Source organism: Odocoileus virginianus, chromosome 2, assembly GCF_023699985.2.
Source record: "Odocoileus virginianus isolate 20LAN1187 ecotype Illinois chromosome 2, Ovbor_1.2, whole genome shotgun sequence".
NCBI lineage: Eukaryota > Metazoa > Chordata > Mammalia > Artiodactyla > Cervidae > Odocoileus > Odocoileus virginianus.
The window spans coordinates 98,035,316-98,046,374 of record NC_069675.1 but is presented as its reverse complement, the minus strand read 5'-3'; the positions used below and the strand labels follow the sequence as shown (position 1 = coordinate 98,046,374).

General features: G+C 56.9%; 1 protein-coding gene across 8 annotated transcripts; it reads right to left on the bottom strand.

Moving 5' to 3' along the window:
- Positions 1-229: 229 nt before the first annotated feature.
- SPACA9 (sperm acrosome associated 9) lies at positions 230-11,012 on the bottom strand. 8 transcript variants are annotated; one of them, XM_020910973.2, is made up of 8 exons: positions 10,285-11,012; positions 7,635-7,827; positions 7,075-7,297; positions 6,433-6,512; positions 5,683-5,732; positions 4,817-4,992; positions 1,976-2,178; positions 230-1,250 (listed from the first exon to the last, which is right to left on the bottom strand). In XM_020910973.2, exons 6-8 carry the CDS (start codon positions 4,961-4,963, stop codon positions 926-928), a joined length of 675 nt encoding a protein of 224 aa, XP_020766632.1. In that variant the 5' UTR covers positions 4,964-4,992; positions 5,683-5,732; positions 6,433-6,512; positions 7,075-7,297; positions 7,635-7,827; positions 10,285-11,012; the 3' UTR covers positions 230-925. The 8 variants fall into 8 exon arrangements, with proteins under 8 accessions (XP_020766632.1, XP_020766629.1, XP_070311151.1 ...); XM_020910970.2 differs by lacking the exon at positions 5,683-5,732 and having other exon boundaries at positions 10,285-11,011; XM_070455050.1 differs by lacking the exons at positions 5,683-5,732; positions 6,433-6,512.
- Between the last annotated feature and the right edge of the window lie 47 nt (positions 11,013-11,059).

Here is an 11,059-nt window from a genome sequence, read left to right as displayed (position 1 = left end):
TGAGTAGGCCTCTAACTCTGCAAAGAGTTAACTGGGCTGGCCTGCTGCGGGCCTCTGGCCTGAACCTCTAGGGAGCAGACTCTACGTGGGGCAGGTGTGTCCTCTGCACACGGGCATCTTTGCCAGCGGTTCCGCTCGTGGGGCTCCTGCCCAGAATCCTCTGGCATCTTGGGGTGAGTGTCACTTTCTCTAAGGGGTGAGCGCCAGGAAAGCTGGCCAGGCAGAGAGGTGCCAGAACACGTTTTTATTCTTGACTGTCGCCCCCGAGGAAGCAAGAATACAGAAGCTAAGTCGCCCCCTGCGAAGGGAAAAACCAATAGTGAGACAGCACCTCTGGCAGGCTCGGCACCAACTCCACAGGCCCAGCGCCTGGGCCGCAGGCAGGTCACGGGGACCAGGTGACCGTCCTCCTGCAGGAGCCACACTGTCAGTTCTTCTGACTTCTCTCTGTCTCTCTCTCAAGGAAAGGAGAGGCTGGGCGGCTTGTTCCCCTTTGGTCCAGAGACCTGACCCCACCGAGCAGCCTCAGGCTGGAGCAGCTCTGTCCCGCGGCTGGAAGGGAGCCACTCGGTCTCTTCCGGCTGTGTGGCTGGGCCTGGGCAACCCCCCAGCCCTCTCGGGGGCCCACCCCCCTCCCCTGAACCCACCAGCAGCAATGTAAGTGGGGGTGCTTCTCCTGGGCACAGGGCCTGACACTCGGAGGCAAAGGAAAGTGAGAGGTTAAAGTGCTAGAGGGAAAGAGTTTGGAGTCCATTGTGGGGTAGCCCCCTGGGGATCAGTAAGCGACAAGGATGGTGAGCACCAGTACAGATGGATCAACTGGTGGAAACCAGGCTTAGTTACAGGATGCCCCGCGGGATGGGACGGGAGGGAACGCGATGGGGTGGGTCAGGGCTGGGGTCGGGTGGGTCCCCCCAACCCTGAGTTACAGTTTCCCACCGGCTGGTCTCCAGGGCGGTTTTGAACTTCCTTGGTCTTTCCCCCCAGGTTTGGGGATGTTCTTTGTCAGTTGCCCACAATTTTGTTTCCGTAGCTGGGGCTGGGTGCCCGAGGCCTGGGGAGTGTGCGCGGTGGCCAGCGTGGCTGCCTGGGGCTCACTCACTTGGTGCAGCGCTTTGCGGGGCAGCTTCTCTGAGTGGGCGACCCACTCTTTCATCAGGTCTAGGATGATGGGGATGAGGCTGACCACACCTCCGTAGTGGTTCCGGGCCTCGTCACAGCTGAGGTGGTTCACCACGTCGTGGGGGTATCTGCAGGGTGGCAGGACGGGCTGGGTGAGCCCTGCTCCGGGGACTGGTGTGCCGGCAGGGGTTTTTTCTAAGGCTGCCCCCACTGCACAACCCCCTGGGGAGGCTTTGGAGCCATGCGCCCGCCAGGCCAGGCTCTCCATGCCAGGCATGGTGGCGGCTCAGCAGGTTTAGGGCCCCAGAGCCCCCAGGGGTCCCGGTGTGAAGGGTGCGAGGGGAGAACCCCTGGCCTGCGGTTGTCAGAGACCTGGGCAGGGGCCGAGGAAGCCTGCTGTCATCACCCCAGGCGCACCACGTACCGTTTGACTTTGCTCACCCTTACACCTAAACGGCTTGCTCTGAATTCTGGTACTCTGTGCTGTGGATCGATCCGCCAGGGCACAGAATGAGGGAACCGAGTAGCTAACGCCCATGGGATAGGGCTCCTGATATCTCATTTCTTTGTGGGCTCCTGGAAACAACTGCTCTGTGACACCTGCTTCTGGCCCGGTGCTGCCTCGAGCCAGAGGGTTTGCGTTCTGCTGGGCCTGGGCTTCAGAATCCCTCATTTTCAGTGAACAGTTTGTTGGGTCAGAGTCACTCGGCTGAACCCAGGGGCCTAGGATTCCCAGCTGGGGACCTCTGGACAGTGGCCCCGGGACTCACTTCCTCCAGGGGTCCTCGCCCATCCCCGCCCCTCCTCCCACACGCACGTGCGGAAACCCCTCATGGGACCAGGAGGGTCTTACTTGGCTCGCAGGCTACTCAGGTCATTGCTTTGGCTCACGAGGGTCTTGCATTTCTCAAGGAGGTTGTTGGTGACGGGGGTGCCAGCGTGCAGGGCCTCGAAGTGCTGGCAGAGCTTGCTGAGCTCCGAGCAGATGTCCAGGAACATGAGCAGGATGCGCCGGTCTGTGGAGTTGCTGCAGTGGTGCTCCATGTAGCTCTGCACCTGCAGGGGCCCGCGGGGTGTGAGTGCCCAGGGCCCCCGAGCACCCGCCCTGGTCCTCCCGCCCTCCCGGGTCACGGGGGACAGGACCCCGATGTGCGAGGCCGTCGGGTCTACAGGCCTATAGACTGTGAACGTCGTGAAGTGTCACGGCCCCATCGCGCTCAGTCCTCCCTGAATGCCACCCTCCGGGTCCCCTTTTTCAGTCCTCATTTTACAGATGAACATGAGGCTCAGAGAGGTGAAATACCTGCCCAGGTACCGCCACAGTGGTGAGGCTGAGTCCCCCTAGCTCCAGAGCTCTGAGCCCAGACCCAGGCAGCTGAGCCAGCACTTGAAGTACAGGGGCCTGGTCCCTGACTCTTGATGCCAAGGTCCCACCCACTTTGAGAGTTTCTGGGCTGGGCCACTCAGTTGACGGAGCAAACTAGAATCTGTTTCAGTCTTGTTGTCCTACGTTTCCAGGGGCAGAGAAAGGAGGGCCAGGTCAGTTAAGTAGAGCTGGGAAAACTGGTCCGTATGAGGAAAGAAATGGAGCCTCCGCCTCACGCCACAGACAAAATCAACTCCAGGAGAATGGAGAACTTGATTACTAAAAACAGGGACTTCCCTGGTGGTCCAGTGGCTAAGACTGCTCCCAGTGCAGAAGGCCTGGGTTCCATCCCTGGTCAGGGACCTAGACCCACATGCCGCAACTAAGAGTTCATGTGCTGCAACTAAAGACGCCATGTGCTACAACTATAGACCCATGTAACTAAATTGAGCCAAATAAAAGTCAATATAAAAAATACTAAAAACAAACTAAAGCTCCCATGTGAATGTGTTTTGGTGGGAGGGAAGTTTTTCATCACCAACTTGATGGACATGAGTTTGAGCAAGCTCCAGGAGTTGGCGATGGACAGGGAGGCCTGGCGTGCTGCAGTCCATGAGGTTGCAAAGAGTCGGACACGACTGAGCAAGTGAACTGAACTGAAGTTTTTCTTAAGCCACAAAAGAGGCTAAGGACAGTGATGCAGCTGATCTAACTTCAGCTCATTTCCCTGGGGACCCTGGGGGCCTTTCCAGCTCAGGACACTCCACATCCGGACACCCAGTCAGTCTGGGTCTGAGATCCACGCGGGCACAGGAGGAGCGGGCTCCAGTCTGGGCAGGATTAACTGCCCCATTCCATGTGGTCCTGCCCTCAGGGATCTGCTGGAAGGGGGTGTTGCCTGCCTCCTCCAGTTCCCAGAAAATTCTGAGTCTACACCCGGGTTTTCCTGCCACTCCCAGCTGCCTTCTTGTTGCTAGAGGATGTCTTCCCCCAGTGATCTCAAGTGGTCCTTCCCAAGGACAACAGCTTTGTGTGGGGGAAGAGGCTTTTGACGCCCACAGTATCCACCTACGCTGCAAGCACACCTGCCCCAGGATCCGGGGTAGGGAGGGCCCGCACTGTGGCGTAACTACAACGGAGCGGTCACTGGGCTCCTGCAGGCTGCGGGGCAGGTGGTCACCTTCCCATACCCCGGGCCAGGAAGGGCAGGGGGAGGGCTGAGAGTCCACACAGGTGGGGCTGTTATTCGCCAGAAGCCTTCTTGACCCTAAAGGCAAGAAGGAGCACGCTGGGGTCACAAAGCCCCGATGGAGATTCTGCGCAGAGGTGGGGCGGGCGTCTCAGGTGGCCCTTCCTGATGCTGAACACCTATCCATGCCCGTGGAAGGCTGAGCCTTTGAGGGACGGGCTGACGAGGATGCAGCCGGTTTACTTTCAGGCAGTTCAGAGGGAAGAGCGTGTGTATAAACATGGCTAAATAGTAAACCGGCGTACCTGGGTGAAGGTTATATGGGTATTCTTCTGCAGGTTTTTAAAATTTCAAGTTAAACTGGGAGACATTTTTACAAAAAAAAAGTGTTTGTTTTTTTTTTTTTAAATGTTGCCAGGCCAGGGTTGTTCTCTGTGGCCCCGTGCGCTTCTCCTAAGCAGTTCTGAGCCTGGTCCCCACTGCCTAGCAGGTGGCATCTCTTCAGTGGGAGAGGGACCCATCTAGAGCTGAGCTGCTCAGGCACCTGGCTTCCTGGAAGGCTGCTTCAGTCTTGAGGCCTCCACATTCGGCAGGGCAAACTTGGATGGCAGCTCACCCAAAGAGGAGACTCCAGTTAAATGAAATCATTTGCAAACGTGACTTAGCAATGTGCTTGGCGGGTCACAGTTTCTAAGCCCCAGGGGAATCCAGTGGCTGGGACCATGTGCATCTATTTGTCCACCACACATCCCTGTCCTGAGCCCCAGGGCCTGGGACGAAGGACGCTGCCAGGTGCTGGGGGCGTGGGTTTGCAGATGATCTCATGAAATCTGCCTAACAGCCCTGAGAGGGGTGTGCTGCTCTTTCTAGTTTTCAGTTGGAACTGGCCGGAGGTCACAGAGGTGGCATGTGGCAGAGCTGGGACTTAAACCCTGGCTGGTGGTGTCTCCAGCCCCCGCGTTCAGCTGCTTTCTTACTCACGTAATTGGTGAGGGAAAGAGTGCCTGGCCTGTTTCACAGTTAGGATCTGAGACCTGATCCCTGCACCCACCTGCTGGCCCTCTCTGGGCCTTGGTTTCCAAACCCAACTTTTCCAGCAAGGGGTCGAGGCCTGGCCCCACCTGCCCGCGAGCACCTACCTGCCCGATGCTGGAGATGGGCCGGATCTTGTCGTGGGCGTTCTCCCTGCAGTGCTCCAGGGCTGCGATGAAGGTGAATTGCTGCTGCTGGAAGATCTTGTACTTCTGCTCCACGTTCCGCAGGGACTCTTTCACCTCATTCATCATTCTGCCTGCTCACTGGGGCACAGAGGAGCCTGTGCGGAGGAAAAGGAGAGTCCTGAGCTCCCAGGGCGCTGAGCAGCTTCCCACAGCCCTGGGAGCAGAGACAGTCTTCACCCCCATGTTGCAGAGAGGGAGGTGAGGCCCTGGGATGCTGCGCATCTGCCCAAGAACCTGGCCGGCTGTCAGTGACACAATCAGGCTTGACCCAGACCCGACCCAAGCCCTGTTACCCCCCAGGGACATGGTCTTTTCCGCGAAACAAGACTTCCTTCCCTCAACTGTAGATGGGAATTTCTCCGGGCCTCAGTTTCTCCAGATTGTGGGTGTCTATCTCACACACACACACACACTCCAGGACACAGTCTGGGCCTCAGTTTCTCCAGATTGTGGGTGTCTATCACACACATACACATGGCCTCCCATGGCCATGTGTTAAATGTATTCATCAGCTGGGATCCAACTGTTCTAAAACATCTGCCACTCAACAGTTGGCAGCACAGTCTAGGGGTTCTTTTCCAGCTATGCAGGGGAGGTGGGCACCGGGACCCTCTCAGCTTGTCTGAGGTGTGGGTGCTCGGCTCTGTGCTTGGGGCAGGAGCCCTGAGCTGGGGTCTGCCAGTCCCCGGAGCAGGACTGGCAGGGGTGCCTTCTCCTGGCCCGGCCATGCTGTTTGCAGGGAGGACGCAGGTTAGAAACACTGATGCTGTGGGGAGCACGCTCACAGACTGTCCCCAGTGTGATCGGGAGGTCCGCAGTGCGTCCAGAGCTGCTTCTGCGTGGAAACGGCAGTGGGTTCTGTCTTCCATGACATCACAGGTTTACTGAGCACATGCCAAGTGCTCGGGGTCACAGGTTCATGGAATGTTAGGGCTGGCAGGCACCTCAGAAGGTTAACTCCCCTTAACTTCGGGGGAAGCTGAGGTCCCGGGTCTCACAGCAACCTTGTGCTGGAGACACCCTAGGTCCTGGGTTTCCTGAGGTCTAACCACCTGCATCCTCGAAGGTGCTGCAGCCGCTGCCCCGCACCGCGAGGCCCCTGCACACGTGGAGCCCAGGCCCAGCTGCGCGGAGACAATGCCCCAGCGAGATGCTGCAAGTGGAAGGGGCCAGAACGTGGGGGGCGGGGGGGACTGAGGAAGGGAAGGATGCATTTCAGGCATGCCACCAGGTCCCAGGCTGGGAGGAGGCTTGCTTCCTGCTGGGCCCCGCCCTGCAGACGTCATGGGGCCCTTTTGGCAGCACCATCCTAGGCACCAGAGCCTGTGTTTGCCAGCAGGACAGCACAGTGCCACTGGGGTCAGGCCTGACCCAGGGCCACGCGGGGCGGGGCCTCCTTCCACTCAACTTTCCCCTGGTTCTGCTGAAGCTAACCCTCACCCTCACCCAAGACAGGAGGGGAGTGGGCTTACGGGATGCCGCAGGGCCCATGGTCAGACAACTGTCATAGCCAGCCAAGGCCCCCCCAGCCCTACCTGCAGGCGGGAATGACGGTCAACCTGGGTGCAGTGGTTTTCTGTTGCCTCCCGTGGAGGCAGGCCTACCAGGACCTGGCCTAGGGAGAGGAGAGTGAGGCACATACCTGGGTGTGAAAGGTAAGGGAGTGCCAGGAACTCAGCAATCAAGATAGGTAAAAGCAAGCATGACGTACACCCCCCCCCCCCAAAGAAAAAGCCCCAGGAGCTGCCGACGGCTCGGCCTCCTAGGGGAGGGAAGGTCTGGAAAGAAGGCCGGCTTTGGAGAGGAGGGTGGGCAGGCAGGCAGGCGGAGGAGGTGGGGCCCTGGGCAGAGGGTGGAGGCTGTGGGCAGGGCGAGGCTGAGGCCCCACATGAGGGCAGAGCTGTGAGGGCAACCACGGAGGCTTCTAGCCCAGGAGGCACAGAGCAGTGGAGGCGATCATTCATTTATTTGTGCTGAAGCGCCTGCCAGGGGTCAGACACCTGCAGGGTGCTGGACTGGGCACACAGCATTGAGCCAAACAGACAAGACTCCCTACCCTGGAGGGACGTTAGGAGTGGGAGGCAGACAGTGAGCAAACGGTAGTTCAGATTCAGGAGAAAAGAAAGCGGGGGGTGGGGGGGTGGCCAGAAGGGCTACGTGACCTGCAGGAGGGGCACCTGCAGGAGGCGGACGGGTGCAGGGGAGGCCGGACTGGAGCCAAGCTTCAGCCTTCACCGAGATCCTGGGTGGCTTGCCCCAATCCTCCTAGTAACAGCCGGCTACTCAGCGAGCCTCTAGGTAAACCCTGGACGAGCTTCATCTCAGATGCTCGCCATAGCCCGTTGAAAGAGGTACCACAGTTATTCCCACAGGACAGACGACAGAGCTGAGGTCTGGCAGCTGGGATGTGAGCAAACATGGATGTCCCACTCACTTCTGCCCGATTTCACTGAAACCGAGATCTTTACTTGGTTACCTCCACTCTTCCCCTCACCTCAGTGAGGGTCCATTGAGAGAAACACACCAGATACCAGATTGACTGAGGCTGCAGGGAGGTGGGTGGGTGGGTGAGGTGTGGATACCAAGGGCCTACATGACCCAGACCCAACACCTTGCTTCCACTTACGTGAGACTGTTCTCTGTTCCCCATCCCAAAGCAATGAGGACTAGCATTCAATGTATCCTGCTCCCTGCCACCCTCCTGGGCTTGCCAAGTTCTTCAGGGATACAGCCCTACCTTGGCTGGTGGCCCCAAGAGGCCCTGAGAGCAAAACCGACTTGGTTCTTGATCCTATTGATTTGTGACATGCGCACCAGGAATGTCGTGCGGGGAGCTGTAATAAGCTATCCAAAGCGACTGTCCCTTGAACAAGAGTCACCGCAATCAAATTAGTCTGGATGAAAGGCAGGGGGTGCAGGCGCTTCTTGATCTGGGGTAGGAGGAAGGAAAAAGTGATTACCCACTAGATTTTCAGCTTTAATTGATTTGTATTTTTCCTGGCTGTTAAAGAAGATTAAATCATGGTATGAAAAGTGCCTAGGGCTTAAAATAAATGAGGAGAAAGGCAAGTCGTTTCGGAAATGTCCAGGAAGCAAGCTGAACCTCTGCAGTACAAATTGCAGGCTTGGTGGTTGTGTTCTTTGTTCAGAGGGAGGCTGCTTCCTTCCCTTCCCCAGCTGTCTCTGCACTTGGATTTGACTTGACAAGCCTACCAAGATGTGCGTGCTTTGAGGAGGCAGTTCTGAGGGGGCGAGAGCCCTTTTCCCTTGGAGGCTGTGTCTCTGGGCTGGTGACTGCTGGCAAAGGCTTTGGCTAGGAGTCAGGAAACTGAGTTCCACGCTGGCTCTTTGTTGTTGTTCGTTTGCTCAGCTATGTCTGACTTGTGACCCCACGAACTACAGCATACCAGGCTTCCATGTCCTTCACTATCTCCCAGAGTTTGCTCAAACTCGCATCCACTGAGTTGATGACATCATCCAACCATCAATCCTCTGTCGCCCCTTCTCCTTCTGCCTTCAATCTTTCCCAGCATCAGGGTCTTTTCCAAAGAGTTGGCTCTTTGCATCATATGGCCAAAGTATTGGAGCTTTAGCATCAGTCCTTCCAATGAATATGCATAGGAAGTCTGGCTCTACTTTAGATTTAATGAGTGACCTTGGCCTAGAATTTTCCCCTTTCTGGGCCTCAGTTCAGTTCGGTTCAGCCACTCAGTCATGTCCAACTCTTCGCAACCGCGTGGACCACAGCACACCAGGCCTCCCTGTCCATCACCAACTCCCGGAGTTTACCCAAACTCATGTCCATTGAGTCGCTGATGCCATTCAACCATCTCATTCTCTGTTGTCCCCTTCTCCTCCTGCCTTCAATCTTTCCCAGCATCAGGGTCTTTTCAAATGAGTCAGCTCTTCACGTCAGGTGGCCCAAGTATTGGAGTTTCAGCTTCAGCATCAGTCCTTCCAATGAACACTCAGGACTGATCTTTAGGGTGGACTGGTTGGATCTCTTTGCAGTCCAAGGGACTCTCAAGAGTCTTCTCCATCACCACAGTTCAAAAGCATCAATTCTTCGGCACTCAGCTTTCTTTATAGTCCAACTCTCACATCCATACATGACTACTGGAAAAACCATAGCCTTGACTAGACGGACCTTGGTTGGCAAAGTAACGTTTCTTCTTTTTAATATGCTGTCTAGGTTGGTCATAACTTTCCTTCCAAGGAGTAAGTGTCTTTTAATTTCATGGATGCAGTCACCATCTGCAGTAATTTTGGAGCTCCCCAAAATAAAGTCAGCCACTGTTTCCCCATCTATTTGCCATGAAGTGATAGGACTGGATGCCATGAACTTAGTTTTCTGAATGTTGAGCTTTAAGCCAGCTTTTTCACTCTCCTCTTTCACTTTCATCAAGAGGCTCTTTAGTTCTTCACTTTCTGCCATAAGGGTGGTGTCATCTGCATATCTGAGGTTATTGATATTTTTCCCAGCAATCTTGATTTCTGCTTGCGCTTCGTCCAGCCCAGTGTTTCTCATGATGTAGTCTGCATATAAGTTAAATAAGCAGGGTGACAATATACAGCCTTGACAAATTCCTTTTTCTATTTGGAACCAGTCTGTTGTTCCATGTCCAGTTCTAAGTATTGCTTCCTGACCTGCATACAGGTTTCTCAAGAGCCTCAGTTTATCCATTTGTAAAATGAGGGAGTTTGGATTAGAAGCTCAAGGGCTCTTCTGATTCATTCTAATGCTCCATGATTGACAACTGATGAGGAAAGAGGGGGGAAATGGCTCAGCCAACAACTCTGCACCATTCTGAGCCTCCAATTTCTCATCTGTAAAATGGAATGAAGGTACCTATTTCTCAGGGTTGGTGCAAAGATTCAGTGAGATAATATCACTAAGAGCAGCAGCTATGCATTGTGCATTCACTGCACATCAGTTACATTAGCTCATGGAAGCTTCCATGATCCCCACTTCATAGGGGAGAGAAGTGAGACCCAGGGCAGGCTGGCAGTTAGTTGAGAGTGGAGTCAGGATTTGAACTCTGCGCAGTCTGCATTGACTATGCCATGCTCCCTCTCCATAACGTGCACAGACACCATAGTTTTGTTGAGAGCACAGCTCAAAAACGGGCAGCTCCTCCTGAGAAGAGCAACTGGACAAGAGCTAGAGCTTCCATTTCAGTGCCGTGGCCTATACCAGGCGTTCCACCCCCCGCCCCCCACCCGGGATGAACACGATTCGCAGATCTCCTTCTCCCCATCGCGTCCCACCCCATCGGTCTCTTGGGTCAGCGGCAGCGGCGGCCCTCCTCCATTCTCCAGCGCCACCCCCCTCGCCCCCCAGTTTCCAAATTCAGGGCTTGGGTGGCCCTCCCCAGGCCTGCTTTAACCTTGGTTGTCCTAGAGCGGCCTTCACTCAACGGAGCGCCCTGAAGCCGGAGAGTCTCCGCGGGTGTCTGGGGCCCCGGTAGGGCGGGGAGGCCCTTCCCGGGGCTTGGGCCGAGGGGTGGGTGGGGTGGGGGTGAGAAGGGGCGGGGCCGCGGGCCTGATTGTTACCGCCGCTGCCATAGCAATCGGGTCACGTGGCAGCCCCGCCTCCGCCCCCGGAGCTGCCGGCTGGTCCCCGGGGTCGAGGGACACACCCGTCCCTCCTTTTTCAAACACCCTGCCCCACATCTCCGGAAGTTGGTGATGGACAGGGAAGGCCTGGCGTGCTGCAGCCCATGGGGGTCGCAAAGAGTCGGACACGACTGAGCGCCGGAGCTGAACGGCCCCACATCTACCCCAGGGTCTTCCTTTTAAAGACGGGGAAACTGAGGCCCAGAGAGCGGAGCTGGGGTAGCTCAAGGAGCAATGGAACGCCTGGGCCGGGGCGCCTTGGCGGAAACAGAAGTAGGATCCGCCTCCCGCCTCTCCCGGGCCGACGTGCCCTCGGAGTACTGTAGGGTGTCTCAGCGCAGAGGGGGCCCTCTGAACCAGGAGGCCGCAGCAGGAGGAGACTTGGAGTTCCCCGCTGAGGCGCGCAGAGTCGGGGGGCGAGGCCGGGGCTGGGGAGCACTTGATTCATGCGGCTGAGGAGACCCGGAGCCAGACCCGGCACCAGCCTCGCCCCGGGGTGGGGGTGGGGGTGGGGGTGCGGGAGCGACGCGTGCTGATGACGCAGTC

Bases quoted from the DNA above. Each gene is read 5' to 3' on its own strand.
- SPACA9 (XM_020910973.2), bottom strand. From the start codon at position 4,963: ATGATGAATGAGGTGAAAGAGTCCCTGCGGAACGTGGAGCAGAAGTAC. The intron at 2,179-4,816 runs GTAGGTGCTCGC...GGGCCCCTGCAG, and splicing joins CCATCTCCAGCATCGGGCAG to GTGCAGAGCTACATGGAGCA. The intron at 1,251-1,975 runs GTAAGACCCTCC...GCCACCCTGCAG, and splicing joins CTGAGTAGCCTGCGAGCCAA to ATACCCCCACGACGTGGTGA.